Here is a 27,404-nt window from a genome sequence, read left to right on the forward strand (position 1 = left end):
GGACTTGCAGTGTACAAATGCAGGTCAAGATGGCTGCTTATATTTGTGTGTTTTAGACTTGGAAAATTAAAGCAATATGTAATATATAATGTTTCTATGCTACAGTGAGCAATTTAATTTAAATGTAATCAAGACATGCAGGTAGTTTTATGATTTAGTATTGTACATTTAATCATGTAGAGGTTGTGAGAGAAAGATAAAAGAACAGAAGCTACAGCTGAGATATCTTGACTTTGAGTGCCTAGTAAGTGTCACGCTCCAAAACTCAGAGCCTACACTTCCCATAATGCAACTGTATAGAATCATCAGACCCTTCCTGCCTAGTAGACGCCCACATCTTTCTAGTTCCATGTGCCCAATTTGTAACACAGGCTACCTACTACAAATTTGTAGACTGAGCCGAGCTTCTACAAATTTACATAGGAACAACCAATCACAGAGCTCTCTGATATGGTTTCTACCTAGTAACCAGCCAAAATAAGATCCTGATTGGGTGGGAAACAGGGGGCTTTATTTTCTTGCCTGTTAATTTTTCTAATAATGACAAATTGAAGTGGTGGTGGGATGGTTCATTTTAAGTTAGAAACATTTAGATTTTACCGTAAATGACTTTGAAAATATATATAAGAAAAATATACATGATAAATGCTTTTCATAATCAGATTTCGATGGTTCCCCACTGCAGTAAACTGATCTTGATTTATCTGGTTTAACAGTATTTTAAGTTTAAAACATAAGATGAGAAAAGATAAGACTTCCTTTATCCCACAAACAATAAGTACACAGAGGGCAGAGCAAGCAGAGGAATAAAATATAAAGATGGGGAAAACAAAATTAAATTAAATCTATATACAGATACCAAAAAGCCAACAGTGAGCAGGTGGTCTTCACAGTGCTTTCATTGCTATTCCACATATAAACATACACTTTAATGGGACCATAGTGGATTAAAGTGTTTCACAATCAACTACCAACATGGTAGAAAGCTGTCCAAGGCCTTTCTATCTGCTTTCGTTGCTAATCTTCCCCCCTTACCGTCCTGTTCTCTGGGTTTCCATGATCAAAGTTGGGATTTGCTTTAATTATTTCAGATCAATGCTGGCCGTGGCTATACTGTGGAGACCTGTGGCCAATGCTGAGGCAGCAAAGAAGAAGAAAAAAAAACAGCTGAGTCGTCCTGTGCCAGTGTCTAATATGCACACAGCGAGCAGAGGGAAAGGCAAGAGCGAGCGAGCGAGAGAGAGAGAGAGGTGTGTGGGCTAATGCAAGGCTCCAGTCATTAGCCCTAAGTGTTCCTCATTATGTTCCTGAAGCCTCTGAAGACCCGAATCCCTAATTGATCTCATCCTGGCATTTAGTAACACTCAGGAAAGCAAAAGGCTGCTCGCTTCCCTGGCACTAACAGATAGGCTGCCTGGCTCGCCCAGCAAACACTCGCTCATCACTACAAATGAAGGTCTGATACTCGGATGGCTGAGCCGCGTAGCACACTCCGCTGCTCCAATAACAACCCAAACCACAGCGAGAAAGTCACATTTTTTCACATTCACGGGGCAAAAGTCACTCCCTCTCTCTCTCTTTCTCTCGGTCTGATTGGTATTAAAGCATTTATTGTCCATTTAGCGGCAATTTTACTGAACTAATTCCAGTGCAGATTATCAAGTAAACACTCACTTTGGCTACATATCTGTGGCTGCTGCAGTGTTTCATGTTGGCCAGTATTCTCTGATCCTGCTGGCTGTGTGGTGCCAACATCTCTAACATGCTGCAAACTCCCTCCATTTTTCTTTTTGTTGCTACAATCCCAGATAGCATATGGAAGTGGGCCACTTTAGGCAATGATGCGGCAATGCCAGCTTTCTTCTGGCCCAGACAAAATGGATGTGAGCCTGAAACGGCCCATATGTAAAATAGCAAATATGGTCCAAATATCCCAAATTAAATGTGGGCCTTTTTTTGGTAAAGATGTGGTGCTCTCAGGTATGTGTATTCTGGATGTGGGCCAGTTCTAGTTTATCTGGTTTGTTCTTGGTTGACATATGGTTTGCTTGTGGCCCAGATCTGGGAAACAGGAGCGGACCGCCCAAGTGCCATCATTCCACGCGGTATGTGGGGCAGATGAACGTATGAAATGTATGAAAGTGGGCTGGATCTGGGCCACAGCAATGTTGCTATCTGGGATACCACCTTGCCAATGTTTGCTGTGTGGTAAAACACATTAATTTTGGAATAAAGCCTACAATATTTAGACAAATGAGACTTCTTCAAGACAAGGCCACATGATCGGGTAGTAAAGCAGGATCCACCTTGAAGAAATACTTGCTCATTTGCTTTCTTTCTAAGAGGTAGATGAGAACATTGTCTCTACGGAGACTGAGAGGCTAGCCTACGTAGCTTAGCAGAGTGTGGAGGGAGGGGAAAATAGTTACCCTATAAGCTTAACAACACCTATAAAGCTCACTATTTAACACAAAGTATGTTGCTTGTTTAATCCAATGACACATTGTTGTTGTTTTAGGGGAGTTATTGTATTTCTTGACAAACAAGAGGTTATTCATCCACCCAATGCCCAGTGTCTCAGGCTATAGCATGGATTGCTAAATGGTCTGTGAGTGCAGGTTTTAGTATAGATCGGTAAAGACATGATGGTATTTAACCTGGCAACATCACTTCTGACAACAAGACTCAGAGACTTTCCTCTCAAGCAGAAAGGAAGGAGAGCGTCAGTCATTTCAGCAAATGCCCAAAACTGACACAAGCTTACATTCAAGTGATGAAGACCTATCACGGCCGAACAGTACTGATTGTGCCTCTTGTCAGTCGGGAGAAAAGGTGGAAGCAGTGTGATGTTAAAGAGCCACAAAGTTCGCAGAGGGAAGAGGTTGGGGTGGATGGATAGGTCAACAAAACATCTGATGTGGGAGACTACTGTTCATTTACTATTTCCTACCAAGTGTCAACGCTGGTTTATTTTTACCATGATCGTGGTTGTTAAAGTTGTTATTGCAACCATGATGACGAAGGTCCTCTAACCTTAAAGTGTCTAAACTGTGCCTAAATTTAACCAAACTTTAACCATAGTGGTGTAAGATCAGAAATCAGTTTTATTTATTATGAAACAGCCTTGAAATATTTTGTCGTTAGTGGTGTCCGACGAGAAAACGCTTCTATGTGTCGCTCTGGAGTTCATGGACAAAATTTTGTTGTTTAATTTGGAGGACTTGTTGCATATTTTTTGCAGGGACTGAACCTAAAACATTCCTTTTTTTTGTCATCTCCAATGTTTTGAATATTTTGCTTTTTATTATTATTTGCTATTTTTCTTTTTTTATGCTTTAAAACCTTCAAAGCATTTAGCTGAATCTCTTGCACCACATATGAAAGTCTGTCAGTACATTGAAACTTTGGGAAAAGATGCACAAGTCAAACACGGTTTTCAGGTTTGATTCCCACTGGGACCTGCCGTATTAAAAATGTATGTGCTCATGGTGCTGTGAGGCACTTTGGATACTTCGGAGTCCACCAAATGTAATAAGTTTTATGTGATATAAAAAAAAAAAACTATAAAATTAAAAAGCTTTGAGGGCAAGATGGAAATGAAAAATTAAGATCTATATTTAAATTCCCACACAGTTGAATTTTGCACAGTTATGATCCTGGAGGGCTGCAGCTTGCAGAGAGATTATTCCTCAGCATGTTTCATATTTATTTATCCACATTAAAAAGCTAATTCAAACATTTAATCACATCTGTAAACAAGTAATTGCATAATGTGTCAAGAAATCATTTCTTTCCCACAAATGTACATTACATTTACATAAACACTATTAGTAGCTGCATCATCCTAATCAATCTACTTGTATTAATCTGGCAGGAATGCAGATTTTTGATTAAGTTTCAATTTGAACACTTTTGTTAATATATAAACAATATAAACAATAAAATTACAGCGTTTTTCTTGAATTACTGAGCTGCAGCAACACAGTAAAAGCAGGTGAAACTACTAATTCCTTGTTTTACAGATTTGATCTTAAAGTTATAATAAACTAAATCATGTCACTCATAATTAAAATGGCTATTTGCTCACCTCCCGCTGTTAATAAACATATAAAACTCAGAGAACTGAAGCTCATTTCTGTACCAAAAATGTTTGATACATTTCTCTAATCTTTACAGGCTTTAAATAATTAAAAAAGTACTTTTAAGATATGACAAGTGATGAGATTCATCTAACAAAACATAACCTGGTTTTTAGGTATTTGCTGCAAATGTGCAGCGTACAGGGAAAGAAAAATGTCCCGAAACAAGCTACATTTCAACATGTTACTGAATAACAGTAACAGTAATATTTAAACTGGACTGTTGGTAAGAAAACACTTTGAATAACTGTCTGTCGCTGTCCAACTCCACTTTAATTACAGAAATGCACTGTAACTCCAAACATTTCCAGGAATTCACTTTCACTGTAACTGAGTTGCAGCACTGAGAGACCATTGATAATATACTCTGTTATTTATGGTGCAAATCTGTCTCTGTCTGCTAATCAATAATGTATTATCATACATCAAGTTTTGGAAATGAACCTGCCGAGAAGTTAATTATTGTAGAGATGGTAGCGAACTCCACCGGAGCAGTCGATTGTTTTTCATTAGAGGAGTTGGGAAATTGATTACAGAAAAAAAAAAAATATATATGTTATGATTTGTTATGATGAGAGACGTGAGTGATAAATACTGATAGAGAAAGCTGCAGAACAAATAAAATAGCTTGAGGGCAGGTTCATAAATAACGCAGTCGCTTTAATTTGGCTGAAGCTGGTGTGTATGCTAACTGACACTGGATGATTTCTGAGAGGAGTGTGTTTGTGTGCTGAGTGCTCCACCTTTCTGTAGTGTCCTTGAGCAACAAAATTAATCCCAGACAGCTGCAGTGATTCAGTTCTGTAGCTGACGCACACCTACAGAATAATAATATATATGTATACAGTATATAATATCTACCATCCATGTTCACAGCAGGAAGACAAATGTGTCTGATGCAACAATTTACACTTTAAAGATCTTCTCTAGACGTGTTTTAACAACAAAAAAAAAGTCATCTGCTTTGAATAATAATTTGTGTCCAGTTCATCTACTCCTTCTCCTTCATCCAGAAAGCATACTGGACCATGATTGGCTCCAAACTAGTCGTGATGTCACTGAATGAACAAACTCTGCACATACGTCATTCTGCACAGTGAAGCTCAAATGTCCAACTGCATTTTTTGAGTATAAGGGGACTTTAAACTTCTTTTTGAACATTTTAAAATATTTTCTAATTACATATTTAAAGCCAGCTAATGCCTGATATCAGAGCCTTTAATCATAGTATTAGCATCAATCTGTGATCAGCTATATTATAATGTAATATTATTAAGTTCCCGTCTACTTCTGCTTCAGTATTTCGTATGTTTCACAGAATTTCTTTCAGCAACAACAGAGAACCAAGTGATGCCTTCCACCCACAACTTCCCTGAACGAATAATGGATTCAAAAATTAAATAAAATATATTAGCAGCCATGTTTCAAACAGGAAACATCAGATGTTAATAGTTAAGCTATTAATAGTCTTTTTTTACATATCTGAGACAGTCCTTTCAATGCTGATGCCTGATAAAATAAGGAGGATGTAACGTTTCTATGTCTATATTTTTAATCTTGTGCTCTACTGGAATATCTTTGCATAATTAACAATTTAACAAACTGCTTATTTATCTTATAATGGCCCTTTATGCAGCCCCTCTGTCTGAAACAGGGCTTTTGACTTGAAGGAAGTATTTTTACCACCTCAAGTTTTGGAACTTTTACTGTGTTTAACATAGAAATCCAACATTATACACAATATATAAATGACAGAAAATCATAAAAAAGCATGTTATGTCCTCTTTAGGTGAAATATTTTAGGCTATACAATGCCTGCCTGTCACTCTTCACATTTTTTAACACTCCTGAATCTTAGCAGGTCTATCTAGACTTTAAACTTGAATGGTTTGCTTTCAAGTCTCAAGACTTCAGGGAGTCTGAAGTAAGTCGAGCGGTCAGGTCCAGGTTACTTCTCAGGTCTTTAATTTTGTGACCCAAGTCTGATTCAAGTCCAGGTCTCAAGTGTACTAGCTTTGATATTTACCACAACTGTGATATGATATAAAAGCAGCAACAGTGCTCTGTTTTCCCCTGTGAATAACAGCACCAGAGAACAAAAAAAAAAAAATCCCCTTTTCTTTCTTTTTTTCACTCAAGTTTGACCTTGTACTTCACAAAAACAACACAGAACAGACATTATTTTCTGCTCGATATGTTCTGGGTTGAACTTACAATCTGGTTGTAAGAAAAGAGATGTGACTGTAAATACTGCTGACAACCAACACTGAGTCACTCATACAGCTAATGAATGCTACAACTAGAAACGTTACACCGAAGTGAAATATCACTCAAGGTAGCATGACATTCCAGTAAGTCACTCTGTCCCAGCTGTGTTTTTTTTTTCTACGCGGAGGCTAACCTTTTATTTAATGAACAAACCGTCTGGACCTTCAGTTCAGGATAAGGACTTTTATTTAATATCAAGACTCAACAGTGTCTGACATCCAGGGCTTCTTTACTTAAATCATTTAAGAAAGCCGATGAATGACCTTCTCTGAATTTCTCAATTTCAACATCAATTTACTTCATGAACCCGTAGAGTCTGATTTAATTTATCTTGCGACTTGATGGTGGTGTGTGTGTGCTTTCTCAAGGCCAGCTCAAGGTTACCTTCCAGCCGCAGACAGGTAAATGGCTGCAGGCATGACTGCATATTCGTCCCGCTAATATAAATTATAGATTACATTATCCTTATAGATTCTGCATACGTTTTTCCCCTTGAACAGCTACTTGATGGTGTTCCTCGTAAAGATCTGTGAAAGTAGAGCTCATATTTCAGCCCAGAGGTGAATTGTTTAGATTGCATGTTTATATGGACTGCTTGCTGTTTCCACTTGAGAGAGTAAAGCATTTTATTGAATATAGAAATCCATATAGGAAAAGGTCACTCTCTGCAGATTTTTTGTTTGGGGTGAAGATGAATAGTTTGCATACCGAGGGGCTGTTGCATGCATGTGTGCATAGTAACGATCTGTGCAAGCACCCACAAATGAGAGAGGCGATCAATCTGTGTTATCACAGGGGTGGCAGATGTGAAATAAGCAAAGCGCCTGATGATCAAAAGAGGGAAGGAACGTTTGTTTGTTTCTCTTGAGAAGCTGAACTCTTGAAACTTGGAGATACTTTAGTTGTTGCAGTTGCACTGCGACAAACAAAGCAGTAAAAACGCACTGAGCCTCGTCGCAAATCATATCCGATGTCAGTTTTTTAAATAAATAAACAGAAAGGTACTCCTTTTTTTACATTCTTGCACAATGTTACGATAATATATTCAGTCCGTAATTGTATCTAAATCAGTGAATACAAATTTCCCCCAAGTGAAATTTGTGGCAAACTGTACATATGCTCCAGTTTTGGCATAAACCTCTTTTACCTGAAACACACATTCAGAGCAAAACACACATACTCACATATGCAAAGTCAGTGGCACAAATACATGCATACATTGAACATAAGCATCTAGAAATATCCAGGTAACACACACACACACACACACACACTCATGTTGCAGAAGACAACCTGCCAGAGTTTCAAGCGCTAACCTAAAAAATTCTGCTGTTCCAACAACAACCTCCCACCTGGTAGAAAAGCAATAAGGCAAAGATGTCAATGGCTGTTCAAAGGCCTGTCAATCATTTTGACTGACTGATCGGTATTCCCTGATGGTCCTGGTTTGTGTGTTGGAATTCACTGAACGCAACGCTGACCGACTTGATTAATCATTCCTGCCTGAGTGGTCGATACGAGCGGACGACGAGGAACAAGCCACCTTGTGCATTTCAAGTCTCTGCTGTGGTTCCGGTTTAGACACAATGAATGGAGAACAGTGGAGTAAAGACACTAACACACCCTTTGTTGGCCATGTCAGAGGTCCTGAGCAGCAGCAGAACTGATTGTTTCATCACTCATCCAACTAATTTATTTCATGTTTAGTCAGCTTTTTAGTCAGGTAGCTGCCGTACCGTATAATTTACACTTCTTATGTCTTATCACTTCTAAGACGAAGCAAGCGTTGTAGGATTGTTAGCAAAAGGGTAATGGACACTATTTACACTACATTTGTTGTTATTTCAGGATAGTTTGAGGACACTACAGTGTTTGGACATTCAAATAAAATAGCAGAAAGTGAGCTAGATAGCAAGGCAGTTATTTGGGACATACCACACTTTAATTTAATTTAATTAATATATCAGTGTTTTTGCTATACAAGCCAAATAGCCGGGTAGCAAAGCACCATTTCAGGTTAATCGAGTTACATATTCTCAAGCTCCAGCTAAGTGATTTGGAGTATAGAGCAACGGACAATAAATGTTTCTCTTCAGACAATTTACTTTGAGTTAAATTATTGCTGCACTTCTAAAAAATATATAAATGAAAAGGCTATTTTGCTCTGTTATTGATTTTTAAATCATAATTTTCTTGAAGCCAATGAAAAAAAGTGAGTGTATATGGGTTTCAAACTGATGCAGCAATCTGTCTTATTCTTGAGATGATACTGACTATCTATTGTGATTCTGAATGGTTTGTGATTGTCAGTATCTTAATAGAAGCTTCCAAAAGCTCCAATTTCAGCTGGAAATTTCTCCTGTTTTTGGAGATTTAAAGGTTGAATTGGAGACTTTTGATGGATGTATTTTGGCAGCAGAAACAATTTCACAATATGTCAAATCTTTTACAGCTCTTTTTTCCTGGTCAATTGATTTTACTCTACATTTTACCTCTATGACAGATCCACTTGCATTCATATTTTACAGCTTGTGCTCTTATCCCCATTGACTAGTCTAGTAATGTGACAGCAGCAAAATCTATTCTTTTTTTCTGAGATAACACCTAAAGGAATCTGTATAGTGAAGAGGTCAAAGGTCAGTTTCACTTGTCTACAAGTGCTCTTCAAACCTCTGACAGTGTCTTAAAGTAAGGCCGGTTCCTCAAAAACCCTGATTAAAAAAAAAACTTCAGTGAAAAGAAGTTAAGATGTGCTGGCAACAAGGGAAATTATCTCACCTACTTGGCACTTTCTGTCACCTGTCTTGACAGAATTCACAGTTGTAAGCCTGAATACAAGATTAAAGGTTTTGTTGAGATGAACATTTCCTGCAGGTCCAATCTCAATCTAAATTCTCTCCTGCTAACGCTCTCCTCTACTGCCTCTTTGATGAATAATAGGAGTGGGGACAGAGCGAGAGGGAGAGATATGTGCGAGCATTAAATGTGTATTCATCAGGTCTGGCCTCAGCCATTGACAGGCTAATCAATGTTTAGTAATAAGGCTGAATGTGGAATGAGGTGTGGGGGGTCCGGGTGGGGACGGAGAGGAAAGAGATATCAATTAAGCAGGGAACTGCAGAGTCCAGGCCCGAGGAGCTGAGACAGCAATACCCTGACTCTGGTTCATTAACTAAACAGAGTGCGCTGAATGCAAAACTCCTCTCTGACTCCCCCCCCCCCACCCTACCCCCCACACCCACCTCCAACACCACCACCACCACCACCCATCCCAACTGTAAACGGCTGCCTGATTCAATGGAAATGAGGGAGTCGTTGCAGCAGGTAGAAAAAAAGGTCTTTGATAGTTCATATAATGAAATACCTTCGAGGCCGTGTGGGAAGATAATATCCACACATGATGCAATAAAGCGAAACGTGCAAGGAGCCTGCAGGTTAGAAATGCAAAGCAGCACCCAAACATATTATCAAATTATATTGAGAGATATTTGCATACAATATGCATTCAGTGTAAATTGGGAGAAACAGTGGCTAAACGTGAATTGGCTCATTCTCGGTTCTTGGTTCATTTCCAAAATGGTGAATCACAAACAAGCTAAAGCTGATCGTTTAGTTTAAAACATCTGGATCCTGCTTGAAGTCGTGGAACTTTTGTCAACCAACAACCCTAACCCCAACCCTAACCCTAACCCTAACCCTGGCCCTAACCCTAACCCTGGCCCTAACCCTAACCCTAACCCTAAACCTAACAACTGAAGTTGCCTCCTAAAAGTAAAAAATGATAGATTGTTTTACTTTCTTCATATTAGATAAACGAGTACATGTACCTCATTACAATTTTGAGGTATGTGTTCTTTTTTTTTCACTACTTCATACTTCTACCCCAAAACATTTCAGAGATGTTTCACTCGACTACATTTACTTGAAAAACTAGTTACCAGTTATTTAGCAGATTCATTTTTATCTTTGTTTATAAATCTGGTAATTTTAGTGAAACTTCCAGCATCCTTTACAGACGGTGGTCAATTTGCTTCCATCGGGGTTGATCTTCTACCTTCCTGAGGGTACAACCAGGTATATGTGGTCTTTCATCTTATTAACTATAACCTTTTCTAAACAAAGTGTTATCTGTGTTTTTTGCTTCTTTGTCTATATTTTGATATTGATTGGTGTGCTGTCTGTAGACCAATGTGTACCTGAGCACATTAAAGCTCTACCCTACTTAAATATCATCCACCTGGCAGTATATAACAAACTTAAAGGGGAACCCCAGTAATTCACTATTGCACTTTGAGGACTTACATGAGACAGATTTAAAAAAAAAAAAACAAAAGGTGAAAAACAGATGAAGCAGACATTGTGATATCCTGACTTGCAGTTCCTAGTATAAGGCAAACTCCCAAAACTCTGGATCCTACTATTCCCATAATGCAACTTAAAAGTGCCTATCATTAGGCTCTGCCGGTCTGGTAAACACCTACATCTTTTAAACTCTACACCCTGAGTTTTAAATGCAGCCTTTTTTCTTGAAAAAAGTTTCAAAGCCTATCAAAGATAATACCGCTGACATAATCAGGGTTATTTTCTAGACACATTATACATTAGGTCGAGTAGTACAATCTTCCTCGTGACAAGTAACTTGAACTTCAGGTGTAAAATTTGTTGCATGCCGCTGTGAAAGTAGTTAAAATTAGCTCCATCTCAACCAGCTACAACATTAAATCCTTGCTTATGTGTTAATGCATCAGTAATAATGATAATAATCCAACAACACTGAAAGGGCCATTCTACATGAGTAAGCTACTTGTACTGTTCATTAGAATGCAGCTCCTTTACCCGAGTAAAGTGATTCTTCCATCACTGCGTATCAGTTATCATGTGAAAGTAGTAGTCATTTGAGAAAATGTTTGTCATTATGTCATAATCAGGGTCTTTATAAAAGATGAATGATAAACTTCTTGCTTGAACCCAGTGAGCTCAACTAACCCAAAACCTGCTGCCATCATTTTATGATCCCAGGAGAGCAATTTCAAGCATGTGAAGGGCAGTGACATCTGGCACTTGTTCACTCTTTATTAAATGCATTCACCTTGTTGATGACGCATTAGGTGTCCCATAGTGGCTCGGAGCCAGGTACATCCAGAGTCCAACTACCTCTCTTCTGTCCCTCTGATCTATCCTCTCTACCACATTCCTCTAATCACAGATCAACTTCAGAACAACCTTCAAATCATAATTTCATTATCCTTTCTTTGTGGTTTGATTGGGTCCTGCTACTTGTGTTGTTGATCATTTTTAGACAAGTGGAGTGTTAAAAAACTGTACACTAAACTCATAAACGTCTCCATAAACCATATGGCATGACTAATAATACAACCAACATCTACAAGAAACAAACATCTCTTTCTGTTTACAGTAATTTCATTATCAAGACAAAACCAACATCTACCTCATCCAGTCAACGTGAGTCCATCTGATGTTGACAACAACCTCAAATTCTCATGTTCCTCATTTATCACGGACAAAACGCCGGCTGCATTACGACGTTTCGGTCAACATCGGCCTCAACGATCCAATCGCAGAGCGGTGCTACCATATGCCCCGCCTACTGCTGCAACATTAGCAAGATGATTTGGTTGCTAGGGGGGCCTGCATGCAGCACGAGAGGGCCTTGATGAATAGGCAACTTTGGAGTGAGCAGAGATGAGTAAATGTTGCTTCCGGCAGGGAGAGGAACCAGAGATGACCTCAAAATCAACATTGGTACACCAGGGAGAAAAAAAATATGGCTGGCTCTAGCTGCTAGCAAAAGTACTCCCTGATTATGTGGCGTGCAAATGTTTGAAACACATATTGTGTCAGTAAAAAAAAAAAAAAAAATGCATGTCTTATTGATGTGTTGTTTTCCTTCTCCCTGGTGTTTTAGGGATTTAGTTTGACTTACGACCTGTGCAGCAGCAGCAGCAGCGGAATGAATGGCTGTTAATCGGTTAATGGATTACTTGTAATGAAAGAAGAAATTACAACCCAAACCTCGCAACAACTGATTGTCTTATTGAACTGGTGAGACAAATGAGATGAGGATTTTCAGGAGTGAAAGCCATTGTAAGTCAGAGACAAATATAATGATTGAATTTTCACAGCTTCTTTGGGTGAAAAATTCACTTTCACATGGACAGAAAACCCACCATCTACTCAGGGGACAGATTTAGTGATTTGGGAGCAAACACAATCTTGCCTTATTTCCACCCTTTCTCTAACTGAGAATGTTGGTATTGACAGTGGTATAAGAAGTACTCCACACTTTTTTTCTGAAGTAAAACTATGATATTAAAACTATTTATACCACACAGTAAAAGTCCTGCATTCAAATTTTTACTTAAAGTGAAGAGTGAAAGAGAGGTATTATTAGCACAATGTACTTAAATTTACTTATAATGCTGAATAGTTTAATGATGCATCATATTTTAATTGTAATATTTCGTGAGTAAAATTTGAATCTGCAACTTAACCAGTAACATTTATCTGTTAGTACAATGTTTCCTCTGAAGTAGAAGTAAACAGTAAGTAAGTAGTGTACAACTGCATATTTTTAAGTGCTTTGGGGGCCTTTGGAAGTTATTTCAGGGTACAATGACTTATAATAGTGACATAATTTCAATATTTTTATCTATCTAAACCTCATAATAAAGCTATAGCTGTTTGGGACCCCTTTAGCTGGGGGCCCCAGGCAGTTCCCTACCTTGCATAATGGGAAAGTCCGTCCCTGCATCTACTCACTGATCAACTGGAGCAACGTGAGCTTTAACATCAGTCTGTACGTGCATTTGTCACTGCTATTAAAATCACAAATAAGGGATCATCTAAATGCCATAAAAACATGAGCAGAGTCTTCTTTTCTCTCTTCACATGCCTGTTGACATTCTGGGACAGCACATCAGCGACTTATACCGCCCACTAGCAGTCGCTGTTTGCTCCACATACTGTCCTGCATGGATTCCATGAGACTTAATTCAACTCACTAGTGCGTGCAGGCTGGCGTGCACATGAGCAATAACACACACAACCCAAAGGCAACTTTGATTTTCACATGGATCCTTCCCTTGAATATTCTTCCCTTCAAGACTTCTAAAAAGGGAGCTCTAATTTCCATTCACGTCTCCAAATGGCAGAAAAAAAAGCAATAAAAATGCAAATTTCAATTTTTTATCAAATCCATCCAAATAACACACACATCGTTATTCCCACTCATGAAGTCCATTTCATGCCTCTGCTTACCTGAAAAATACTACCGTTTCCCACAAATAGATCCCCAGCGCGTTTAGTCGGCACATTTTTGCCAGTCTCATTTTGTTTGGAGGGGGTGGGGGGGTGAAGGTGTTGCTGAAGGGGGGGTGGGGGGGTCACACTCTTGAGAGGCTGAATTTCCCCTTCAGAAAAAAAAAAAAATCCTTTAGTGGTGGAAAGGGAGGAGGAAGAGGAGGAGAGGGGAGGGGGGTTTATGGTTATGGTTTATGACCTCCAAGGTGAGCCGAAAATGTTTCCGCTTTTTTTTGTGTGTGTGTGTATTTCAGATCCCGGAGTAGCCGGTGATGAGCCGCGGGATGCTCATGACCTCACCGGCCATGAAATCATGTGTCCGCTCTCACGCCTGCAGCGCCGCCACCGTAGAGCGGGAAAATCCACAAAATCCACCCCGAAATTGTTTTCAGGACCACGGACAGAGACAGGAAGAGACACCGGCGGGGCTGCGGGGAGGAAGCTCGTCCAGGTTTTGGTTGGGGGTGGGGGGAGTGGGGAGGGAGTGGGGAGGGGGAGTGGGAGGTTGGGGGGGCAAAGTGAGGAGGAGGAAGAGGAGGAGGAGGGGGTGGGGGGGTGGGGGTCGAGGGGAGGTTAGTCGCTCACAGGCTGCTGTTAATTGACACACAATTACACTCAATTACTCTTAAGTCTAGTCTGTGCGATCCACAGCGGATAAAGGGGAAACAAGACATATTCCTTCAGTGGTAGAAAAAAGAAAATACTGGGAGTTTTTGGCTGCGGGTAGCTGCGTCTCAGTGTCTCCAGAGGTCTCACAAACTGTGCATGTGTGTTATATCCCTAAATCCACTCACGGAATAGACCTCCCAACACACAAACGCACACATTGGAGTGCTTTTTCTCAGATCTGGCTGCAGGTTTTCTCTAACATGCATCCCACAGGCAGTTGAAACGTCGCTCCGTGCGTATCGGCTGTTGCGGGAGTCCCGGAGCTGCTGCTGCTGCTGCTGCTGCTCAGAGAGGGAGGTCTGCAGGTGGAACAAGTCTGTCTCCTTTTCTTCCTTTCCCTCTCCTTCTTTTTCTTTACCTCCCTCTCCTGCTGCTGCTGCTGCTGCTGCTTCTCCTTCTCGTAGTTGTCTCCCAGGGGCGAGTAGTAGTAGTAGTACTTGGAGGTGCAGCTGCACGGCTCAGCTACTCCCATTGTCTGGTGGTGGTCAAGTTGGAGACGCACCGGCGGCCGCTGCTGCGCTCCGCATTCGCTCCCATCCGGTCACTGCTTCCGTTAGAAAGAAAAAAAATAAATCAATCCACACAGGAGAAGTGACAGTGTTATAATAACGTGAGGACCTGCGTGTCGGACTGATGTGGACCCTTTTCCATGGCAAGAGAGCGACAGCGACACACTGGCCCCTGCCCGGCGCGCACATTCACACACACAGAGGTACAGTTTAGACAGCAGAGCCAGCCTCTGTGCGCTCCGACACTGTAGCCTATATTCTTGCTGCAGTCATTTAGCAAACTCCAAAAAACGCACCTCGCAGTGGACAGACACGCCCACAGGACGCTGTCATTGGCTCGCTCAGCCCTGAAGCTCGCCACTGATTGGCCGGCGCAGGTGTCACTTGCTGGACATGTGCTCTGCCCCTTACGCATAGATCCCCACAGAAAGATTGCTGTAATAAGAACTTATTGTTGAGTTTAGTCTGACATGCACACCTACAATTTTCTAGAGGAGAGTTATAGTTTATCTGTAGTTCTCAGTGGTGTGTTTATAGTGATCTTTTAAGAGGGCAAGTAAAGTTTAATTACCTTTCAAACAGAGTCAACATAGCAGTTGATAAGGAATTTAAAAACACAATGAAGAGGAAAATAGAATGAATTTAAATAGAATAAAATGAGATAAAGATGGATAGTGTTTGAAAGCATTTTCAATTTATAGATTTGTACTCTATTGTGCCTTTTTTCCAATTATACCATAATCATACAGGAATTCACTGTAGTGAGCTCTTAGTGCTTGATTATAAGCCTACAAATGACTTTATCATATGTAATTTATTGGTTTAGCTGCACAGGGCCGTTGTGTCTGTATAGTCACATGATGTAGCTGCTTTAGTTTCAAGGACCAGCAGACAGAGGAGACATTTTGATATGTCAAAGCAGGAAAATCACAGCTGTAACTGAAAGCATTAACGATGGCTGAATCCCATTTAGTTTTTCCAAAACTCATGCTTATTGCTTTCTTCTGTGCTTAATGACAAGTGCAGGTGATTTATGCTTCACCTGCTATATGACAAGTCTAAATGTCTATGAAAACAGCTCATAAGCTGGAACGTTCATCATACAATGTCATAGGTGCTTATTGATACTAAGCATATATTTTTTAGTATGACTATGTTCATATCTGAGACCTTGTGTCTTGGGTACTCAACAGTAGTCTGGTAGATTAACATGAAATATTAATTCATTCTCCTATCCATAATGATTACATTGAAGTCATCATCATCCCCGTCACATTTTATCTATCTTGTATATGATATTCTTATTCTTGTTGGTGTGGAACTCTAAACTTCAACTTTAAAAGACAATTTGCTGCAGATATTGATGATGTCAAGAGGATAAATCTTGATGATTTATGTTACATTTTGTTTTCCTCTAGTGCTACCTTCAGGGCAAAATGTCAAATTTGCACAAAAGATGTTTTACAAGCTACAGATTGATATGAAATTTGCTGAGCAAAGCAAATAGAGGAAAGATGCTAGCTAGACGGAAGCATGAGCTTTCCTTTAGCACCACACTCAAGACAAAGTTGATAAGGCTCTATGAATTACACTGAGAATGAGAATTATGTACATAGAGAGACAGACAGATAGATAGATAGATAGATAGATAGATAGATACTGTACATAGATGTTAATCCTAGAGGTGAAACTGCATTGTGACAACAGCCTATACATAAGTACAAACAGCAAAAAAACTTAGGAATGTGCTCATGGAAAACATAATATTATTATAAGTTGATAAATAAAATAAGTAGACACACTCTCCTCCTCCTCCTCCTCCTCCTCCTCAGGACCGTTTTGTCCGAAGTGTCCGCTGGAACATGACTCTGATTCTAATGCCTGCAGGCTCTGAAGGAATCACAAGGCTGAGTGACACTTGGACTGAAGTGCAGACACACACACACACACAAAAACACACAAACACACACATGCACGCACAGAGATAGAGAGATAGAGAGAGAGAGACAGAGAGAGAGAGAGAGAGAGGGAGAACGTTAGTTAAGTATCGTAACTCCAGATTCTATGAGTATAAGCGTAGCCCTCTAAGAGCTGTCAGTGATGGGTTTAAACCCGTTTACATGTGTAGACATGAAGATCTTCTTTTGCGCACAGTTGCCCCCTTCAGCTCTTCATCTCTGGTATATAATAACGTTGTGACCCAAGCTTTGCTGCCAATAGCCAGCTTATTCTTCAGCTGCCACTGATGGAGCAGGGGGGCCTGGATCTTAGAGGGCTACGCCTATTCTCATAGAATCTGGAGTTACGATATGTAACTAATGTTCTATTTTGTATAGGCTTCACCCTCTCAGAGCTGTTGTTGTTGAGTTAAGAGGGAAGCTGATGAGGTCAATGCCCCATGTGACACCAAAGTCCACAAGCAGATACACATACCAGTTCGCAACCCCACTAAGCGCGGGGTATAATAAGATAAAAAACATAGACTGTGCCACGGTCATTCTCCATGCCAAGCCCCATGTGAAGGTCAGAGTGAAAAACTTCACACTCCTTTCACAGAACACACCTGCTGCTGCAGAAGAGTGGGACGAAAATTACGCACCATAACAGTCCCAATGCGAGCAGAACAGGTGATTGTAGGACAGCACAGCTCACTAATCCATGATGATGAGATTAGACAGAAATCCAGAGAAATAACCCTCAACCTACAAGAACTGGTTGTGACTTTAGGCATAAATGAGGGATTTGGTTGCAGAATAACTGTGCTCCCATCTTCCCTGATAGTAAGACAAGACGGAGAGACCGATTGTGCGCATAAGTCACTCACTCTCTTAGCTGACATCAGGGCTAAGAGGAGGGCTGTTTTCAAAGACAACATCTTAAGACATATTTGAGCTATAGGCTTGAATGAGAGACCCCACAGAGCATGCAATACCGGGGGTAAATCCCACTGTGGTGCCAAAGAGCGCATGACGGGTCTCTGTCGCCTGACTTTTCAAAAAGCGCTGTGCAAGAACAGAACTCTCTCCATTGCTTTTGTGACAGGATGAGATGACTGTAGCTTAAGCCTTAATCAAAGATGGCGCAAGCTTCTTATCTACCAACATCAAGCGGACCGTCTACTTGTGTAACGGGCTGTAGTAGAAGGAGCGCTCGCCCACTGGATAGTGCATATCACCACAAGGGGCAGTCCTAACCTCTCCAAGCACTCCCATCCAGGGGCCAGGCCCACAACCGCTGCCCTATCACCAGGAGATGTAGGATCACATCATCCAACTGTGACAGTGCATCTCTGTGCCATGGGAGTCACCATGGCTCCCCTACCAGCAGCTGCACCATAGTCAGGAACCATGATGCACTCGTGTGTTCAGGGGCCACCAGAACGACTGCTAAATTCTCCTCCTGAATGCGTGATAAGAGGCGAGGAATCATGGGAAATGTGTGAAGAGGAGCTTTGGGCGACGGCTGGTGAGAGAAGGGGTTCACCCCCAGTGGAGGGTCGTCTCGCACGTTTATGGTGAACCACAGTGCGCATTGTGCATTCTCTTGTGAGGAGAATAGATCCACCTCCACTCTCCTGAATCTGCTCCAGAACATCTGTGCAAGTGTGGGACTCAACCTCCACTTGTTGTGGTAGGGACCTCTGCATGACATCAAGTCTGCAGCTCGGTTCTGTTAGCCTGGGATATACACCGCTCTCAAGGAGACCACAGTAGGGGACTCCTGGCTAGTTCCAGCAGCTCAGCTGAGCGCACATTGCCCTGGCGCTTTATATACGCTGATACCTTCATGTTGTCTGTCCTCACCACTACATGCTTGCCCATCAGCAGTGGGGCAAAGTGTCTCAACACTTTCAGCACTGTGGACAGCTCCAGGCAGTTTATGTGAGGAGATGGAGGCTATGGCAATTATGGCCATATTGACACAATCCTCCCCAACCGAAGAGATGTGTCTGTGTACACTGAAATGTGTGACGTAGCTCTCCTGAGGGGAACCCCCATCGACAGAACATGGTGGTTTTCCAGTGTGTCAGATCTGACGGCAGTGAGGGATGAATAGTTATATCATGCGCCCCTTTGCCGTATCAGGTCAAGGTGGAGATGGCTGAACCACCTCTAGGGCTTTCTCATATGAAGAAACCCTAGAACAGTGGTTCTCAACCTTTTTTGGGACAGTGCCCCCTATCCATTACCGAGGTCACTGAGCATATTTAAGCCACATGCTGCTCCAGCCAGAGGGGTGGAAAGTACTCCGGGCCTCGTCGTCGCTCTGGATGTCGATAAGATGTTCCTGGATAGTGGGCTCACATTCGGCTACGTCTGATTTGGCCACAAGGTTGTGGCTGTGCAAGATACAGTGGACTGTGAGGATATGTGGGACCTGCTCCTTCAGCACAGTGGTGAAGCCACAGTGCCTGCCAACCATCAGTGGCGCATGCGAGGATGCAGGAGATTGGGATCTACTTCTCTTGTAGATACACATCCAGTGCACTAAAAGTGGTCTGGCCCTTGGTGTCTGTTTCCAGATAAGTGGAAAAGAAAAATTTATCAGCCGTCTAACTGTTGGACTTATAGCGGACATAGGCCATAAGCAGAGCGTTGTAGTCAGAGTTGGTTGTCTCATCTGGCACCCACCCACATTTGGCTATCAACAGGGAGATGTTACAGGATGCTGTTAGCCAGCTATCACTGTGGCTGATCTTCCTAGCAAAGAGACTGCTGATGGTGCTCCTACCATGCTTCTCTTTGAGGGCACAGAAGAACAGACACTTTTTGTCTGCACTTGTTCACACAATAAACATAATAGAAGTTGTGCATTGATGGGAGAAGGTATGAATCCATAGCTAAGGTATTCAGCAGAATATTGGTGGCATTTTTTCTCATTCTGTGCCATTTTGATGATACGATATAATTGTTGTTGTTTTATGACGCTAATAGTTATTCATCTGTGATTGGACTTTGAGGAAGTGGTGTCAAGTCACATGGTTGCATATTTCAGCTGCATTTTAACCAGCTTGCAAACGCTAGCTTGGCCGCAAAGTGATGACATGACAAGACATTTTGTGCTAATATGAACTGACAAATGACAGGCAGCTAAAGTAGGCCTATTTTAAATTCATGAATGTTGTCTGCTAAGCAACTTCTTTAACTGTCTGCAAAGTCACTGTTTTAACTATAATGTTTTAGTTCATTCATCTGTATTTGTCTCCTCTCCAGGGGCCAATTTTAAGCTGTAGGAGAGACTTGACCACATTTTAAACATGTTCTATTCCACTCAACAAAAACAAACAAACTAATATTTGTTGTTATTTGCTGTAGTAGCCTAAGTCTAATAAGACAAGCTTTTAATTCATTGTTGCATTGGCCTGTACATTACAAAAATATCAGCATCATGAACAACTGCACCGCTGTGAATCCCATGAAGTTTGTTAACCTGATGCTTCCTTCATGTTACTTGGTGTAACCATTTTTCCCCTTGGAATTAATAAAGTAAGGTAGGCTAGCCCTCTGGTTCTCAAAGTGGGGTCTGAGGATCCCCCGGGGTCCTTAAGAGAGTTCCAGGGGGTCTCCAGCAAAAAAGGGGAATCATTTATTTTCACTATAATGCCATCCATAAATAACACAATGACAGAATGTATGATTATTTTGGTCATGGGTTTCATACACGTTCTGTAATAAAACATGTAAAAGCACAAATCTTATCAGATGGGGGTCCATGGTCTAATTTGTGTCAGTTTAGGAGTCCTTGATGTGAAAAAGTTTGAGAACTTCTGGGCTAGCCTACTTTGTTGGAAGTGTTATGCTGTATTATTTAATTCTGGACAACCAACTGCCTCATTGAGGAGGACAATGGAGATTTCTAATCTGTAATCCAAGTGAATCAGTCTGCATCAAGAGTTTACAATGTTGATATTTTTCCAGTTCAGGTGGTTCATCTATTTAAGTGAACTTGGTAAGAAATGAAACCCTTAAGTATTAATAGTAGTGTTCCCTTTTGGGATCATGCAACATTTATGTAGGGCATTTAGATTAAATCTGGCTATTACAAATAATTAATAATTATCAGAAATAATTAATAATTATATTAAATACTAGGACTTAATTTACATCAAGTCCAACCTCGGGGCATCACCCAGGAAGACAGGGAGAAGACTGATTCAGTCTCATTAAATATACTGAGCTATCAATTTGGAACTCTGATTAATAATTAACTTAATAATTATAACTAAAATTATCATATCAATAGCTTGTAATAGTTGAATGAGTTCTTGCAGAGCAGAGATTGGCAGTATTCACTCTTGTGCAACATTAAATAGACAGCATGTATCTTCAAAAGCATTTATTTATAAGGATAACAAAAGTAAAACAGACTATGTGATTTTAACTAAACTTAACTATGAGATAAAAGAATAAAACACACCATATATAATCTAACTGTGTCTATATAAAGGTATATGAGTGTATGTATGTGTGAGTGTGTGTGTGTGTGTGTGTGTGTGTGTTGCACCAAGTGAGGACAAAAACAAAACGGCAGAATTCAGACCATGTTCTCAAAGATCTCGCCAGAACCACATGGCATGGGAGGGGACGAAGGAAGAGAGAGTGTGTCTTCTTTGTTCTGCCTCCGTGTGTTCGAGCATGAGTTAAAAGAGATGTTAGTTTGCATGCAAAATGTGTTGGTTGCTGGATATAACTCCAGTCCTAAGAATACATGTGTCAACTTCACGGTGTGGCTATCCAAAAACATAACTATGAACAGACGTCATAACAATAAAGCTCAGTTAATAACATCAAATCAAATCAATACATGTACAGTGGCAAAGTTAACAGTGTTGTGCTTACCCATGTGTGCTACTATGCTATGCTACTCTGTGCTTTACTAGGCCCAGTTGTTACCAGTCTCTGGATGGAGAGAGGTGCTGCTTTGTTGAGCTGGTAATCTGTAGGTGAGTCAGGCTGAGAAGAGGTGTGGCTCCGAGGCTGAATGGTGAAGGCTTTGCTGGGCAGTCGGTGATCAAATCATGCAGGCTGGAGGGCCCAGGTCGCTCCCTTCGTTCAGTTCTTACACAGTAAGCAGCAAGCTAACTGTTTAAGAGTTAGGAATTAATTTAATATTATTGTTTATTGACTTTCAGCAGCATAATTTCATGATGATATGACCTTATTGTTCGACAAACTCCTGCTGTACAAAATAATGGTATTGAGCAGGATGTAACTAAAAACTAACTAAATTAGTTACTGAAGTGTTTCCTGTAATGTGATGCATAACAGTAGAACACAGTTCAATGTTTTGAAAATCAGTTTTATTTTAGAGTTTGGGGACATTTGCTTAATATTCAAATGTGCATTGATTTTGGGAAATGAAACCTTAACATCAATCTGCTGTACTCTAAACAGAAACAAAAACTCCTCAATTACAGTTATTTTACACCTTTTTTTTGCAAATTCTGCAAAAATATTAGTTTTACAAGAGGAAATGTTCTTTAATTGTCATTTTTGCAGAGTTGGGTTTTTTTTGTTTGTTTGTTTGTTTGTTTTTTGTTGGTCACCACAACATGAGCAGAGATCCTACTGTACATAAACTTCCATACAGGGAAATTTTCCTTTTATAATTCAGTGGAAAGTGGGAAGTAAAAAGTGGAATGCAAAGGAAGCATGATGAATATTTATACCATTACACAGCCATTATAGCTCTTTATGTAAATGCAGAGTAAAGTGCTGCTGTGGTGGTTATTTATAGTCACAACAGGCTGTAATTGGCTTCAGTCGTTGTTTGGAGTGGGTCGAAACACTGATCACTGTAGAGGATGGTGCACATGGAGGAGGCTGGGACAGTGTGAAGAATCTCAAACAGACCAGCAGCTGTGTGTCTGGATGGTTGCAGGTTCAAACCCTTAATGGAAAAACTCTCAGTAAACAAAGTAATTGAGAAACACTCTCTCTTCCCCTAAATAATTACCATTATGTATCCGAGCCTTTCGGTTGCCTAAATGCTCCCAACAAAACTGAGTTTGACGTATTTTCAGATGCTGTCAAACTGCTGTTCAATATAATGCTGCAATTCACTGTGAGCCAAAATAGGTTTGTTCAGTGGCATCCACCAAAATTTTTAGACCCACAGTTTTTGACTGGATAAAAGATAATTCTGGTTTATTAAAACTTGTCTTACTTTCATAATTTTGGCCATTGTTGCATCCTAAAATCAAAAGGATTACCCCATATAAAAAAAATATGGATGGAGACACCGTGACATCACTCATTGGTTTGTGGACTGCTGATCTGAAGCTTGAATTTAGCAGTTTGACCGTCGCCATCTTTGATTTTTGGAGCCAGAAGTGGATGAGAGGGTGGAGGTGACCTTAGCACTAGCTGCTAGCTTGGTTAGCATTTACAGTCTATGGTTAAATGTTGTAATGCTAATGCTAGTTTTTGCAAGTGAATAACAGGCCCAATACCATTAAAACACAATACTTGAAAAACAACAGCCAACTCTTTAGAGGGTCAACCACATGCTGAACAAAACTTTTTTAGATGACCAAAATGTTACAATTATCTTTCATAGACTGAAAACACACTGAGAAATAGTGGTAGCTATGCCTATAATCTGTGAATCTGGAGTGACGCCATGGTTACGTTAGTAATCAACGTTGTTACCGTGGTAGTGATTTGTCAATCACAAGGTAGCCATGCCCTAAAGCATACACTGCTTTATTGTCTATTTTACTTATGGGACCATAATTTACAAAGTGAACATCATGCTGTATTAAAGAAGACCTTCTCAATCTGCACGGTTGAAATATGACGGTCTCAATCACCAGTTTGTGGTGATTGAGACCGTAATTGAGACCATAAACTCATTAAATGTTTACTGGGGTAATAAATCAAGTGAGAAGTAGGGTCATTTTCTCATAGACTTCCATATAATCAGATTTCAGGATGCAGGATGCAGGATAACATCTATCTGTGATTGTTTTTAATGCAATGCTTTATCGATCTCTATAGAGGCGTTTTTTGTTCTCACAGAGCAGGAGAACAACTGGTATCCTGAAACTAACACACTCAAAATATATTTACTGTATGTGCTAGTTTGTGTCACACATGATTGTCTTTCCTCACTTGTAAATCACTTTGGATAAAAGTGTCTGCCACGTAACAAAATGTAAATGTAAATATAAATGATGCTCTGTGAATTAAAAAGCAGCCACTGTTAAAAAGAGCAGCAATACATGTTATTTTTCCAGAACTTCACAGTTCATGCTCAAGACCGGTATTGCTAGGAACAACTTCCACACCTTACGGTTGACATGCAGCGCCAACGTTCAGAGCCAATGCAGGAAGTAGTGTGTCCTTTATGTAGTGGAGCAGAAAGTAAGAGAGAGGAGTTCAGGGTGAATGGGCGTAAAGCAAGCTTTTTATTAACCTTACCCATGATCGTTACCTAACATAGCCAAGTGTTTTAGTTGCCTAAAGGCTTGACATATGTTTCTTGTTGGAAACCCCCTCCCCTTCCCCCCCACACCTCACCAGAATTGGGGTGGACTGTGTCCAACCATTTCTGTAACTTCCCGAAACCGACAATCTGACATTCACACCCACTTCAGGCAGTGATTGGCCAGCTGTGCGGAGATAAGAAAGGAGACACAGTTTGAACTTCTCTCCAGCTCTCTTTTTTTCATTTGTTACACAAGTAATTCTAGTCCAACACTATAAATGCCTTCCAGGAGAGAAAGTCTGAAAATATTTGCTGTTAACCTCGTATTTTATGATTATCACGTCTCCCTTTACTCTATGTGTCCATTTGGAACAACTATAAACCATTTTTATTACTGACATACTTCTTCTTTTCTTGTACCCAGCCCTAACTCCAGTTTATTTCCCATTACCACAATCTTTCCCAGTTGAACCATTCCACAGATGTCATTCAGGGTTTTGTTGAATCGTCCAATATCGATGTTCTTGTCTTGTATTCTTACACTTGATAAAACACATTTTTCTCCTTTGATGATAACAATGCACCACTTGATCAGAAACCCTCTGAAATTAAACAGAAACTTACCCGACTCAAACAGAAGTCATGGTTAAAAGAAACTAGACTGGAAAAGTGAGTTTTTCAGCAGTAAAACAAAAGTGTGTGAAGTCTCCTGATGCAAAGACAGCAGAGCAAAAGGTTCACAGCTGAGTGGTGCGATTGACTAACAGTCTTGGAATTATTATGGTCCACTGAGAATAGTGGTGATTGAAGAGTCTGACGGCAGCAGCACAGAAGACCAACTACACTGTACTACTGTATATTTACCCATGCGTATATGTCCAATGTCTGTTTGGTACCTGCTCGGTAGTATCATTTACCATCCGCAAGGGCCGTCATTCATCAGATTGTTTGCTGCTCGAAGACGAACAGATGCTCCGAGTAAAGATGATGTTCAGCAGCAGGCCTGCAGGACGGATCAATAGCTCCAGTTTCCTAATGAAAGCAGTGGCTTAGTAACATTTATCTATTACTAAAGGTCATCATGTCCACTCTCACAGTCTTTAGAAGGAGACTTGAGTAAAGGCCTGAACTTGAGCACTTTTCATATTGGAGCAGATAATCGATGGTTGCTATAGGATACGGTCTTGTAACACATATCTGAAATGGATCCGACACGGTGGGAAGATACAACTGCAGTATGAAGATGACAGGAAATATATCTCTCTACTTAGACTTACAGTAAACAGTGTTGGTCATTCTCTCTTACTTTGTTATTGTCAATCACTCTCTTAACCATATAATTTAGTGAATTCCAATGACTTTTAATAAAACATTATTCTGAAATAATACCCCCAAAGCACTGTGAAAATAAGACTTGTATACATTTTTCAATTATGAACAGGAATGTCACAATATTAGACATCAACAGGGCAAAAGTGCCCTTTTCTAAAGGCAAATCAATCAATGTTTATTTCCTCACTTCTTGAATTCATCTAACAGGTGTAGATTTAGATTTAGCCTAAAAGACAGATAAAAAAGACACATACAGAATTACAACTTGTCTTTCTCCCTGACACTATTAAAGGATGCTCAGTGGTGTCTGCCTTAAATTGAACTACTCTCCAAAGACTGAAAACATGATCATTGTTATTAGTCTTTGGAACTGTTTCTAATCAAACTGATGTGACCAAACTTTTCAGCGGTGTGGCTCATTGACGTGTTGTTAATAGTTTTTGGAAAACAACGTAGGTCTACGGCCAAGAAGAATAAGATATTTCAGGCTTTGGATACACACACAATACTTACAAATGGATCATGTAATGTAGCTGGGCCAACTGAGGGAGCAAATTTGATAGAATTTCTGCCTTTCTGGCGAGCTGCCTTGCATTGATACTGGGAAATATAACAGTGGTGTATTCCAACCCAGTTTCCTTAAAATTACATTCATATATTCTTAATTTGCAGCAGCAAATACAAGAACTGTAATTTCACCTGGATTACATTCTTTAAATGAACTTATGTGCAAAGTTGTAAAATGTTCATAATGAACAAATCTGCAAAATTTACACTGACAATGTATTTCCAATAAGTCTTCTAAATCAACATTGTGTATTACCCAGTCATTTGTTGAATGGGTGTTTATGCTAATGATCCAAAAACTTCTTTCCTCTGAAAGAAGCTTTGGGAAGCAGTTTAACCAAACCTACTATTTTCTTCGTCAAACACGAGCCGGTCACAACCCGCGCTCTGCTTCTCATTAAGCGTTGAGACTATTTTTCTCTGCTTGTGTTTTTTCAGAAGCTCTCCTCACGGTTAGTGACAGCCTGAGCTGCTTTTGTCTCTTTTCTCTTTTTTTTTTTAAGCAATTCTGTTTCTGTTTTCTTTTATGTCCTAACAAGACGACGCCTCATTGTTTTCATTCTGTAAATGTACCAGTTATTATAACCTTCAGTTTCTCAGGTAGTTGTTGAAAAGAACGATCCTGCCTGAAATTATGGCTTTAAAATCCAGCCATTAGTGATGCACTACACTTTTTGGTCCATTTGGTTGTTTGGTGTATGTACTTTTTCTTCTTGTGGTTAATTGGCAAAACAGATTATGTAACATTACATTTTTTATAAGCTGCAGTAGAGTTTGACAGCAGAAATACTTTCAGTAATTTAAAACATCAAAATGATAAATGACAAAATTTTGTCTTCAGTTCCCCAGAGCAAGGACTTTTTCTCTTGAACCACCATTTTCACCATCATACTTTCATTTCCACTGGTGCAACCAATTTTCTTACCCACAGTAGCACAGAATACAGAATGTAATGAAGCCACAACACAGGTTGGGTTATGAGTAAAGATTAAGATGACTCTCAGTCAAGAAAACTGTTTTTGATTGTTGTGTTTTAGGGAAACGCTCTCATGTTCTCATGTCTTTTCTGAGGGTTCGTCAAACAATAATCCAGGGGGATGCAGAAAATCACAACCTGAAACAGTACATGAAGCAAAAAAGAAAGACACAACAGTAAAATCTTATAAGACTT

At 40.1% G+C, this 27,404-nt stretch overlaps 1 protein-coding gene across 1 annotated transcript in view; it reads right to left on the reverse strand.

Moving 5' to 3' along the window:
* The window catches only part of glra1 (glycine receptor, alpha 1), a 128,204-nt gene extending 112,884 nt beyond the window's left edge, over positions 1-15,320 (reverse strand). Inside the window, exon 1 of the mRNA XM_044363245.1 lies at positions 15,202-15,320. Coding sequence (XP_044219180.1) covers positions 15,202-15,320 — 119 coding nt within the window. The remainder of the gene's footprint in view (positions 1-15,201) is intronic.
* Between the last annotated feature and the right edge of the window lie 12,084 nt (positions 15,321-27,404).

This window comes from Thunnus albacares, chromosome 10, assembly GCF_914725855.1.
Source record: "Thunnus albacares chromosome 10, fThuAlb1.1, whole genome shotgun sequence".
NCBI lineage: Eukaryota > Metazoa > Chordata > Actinopteri > Scombriformes > Scombridae > Thunnus > Thunnus albacares.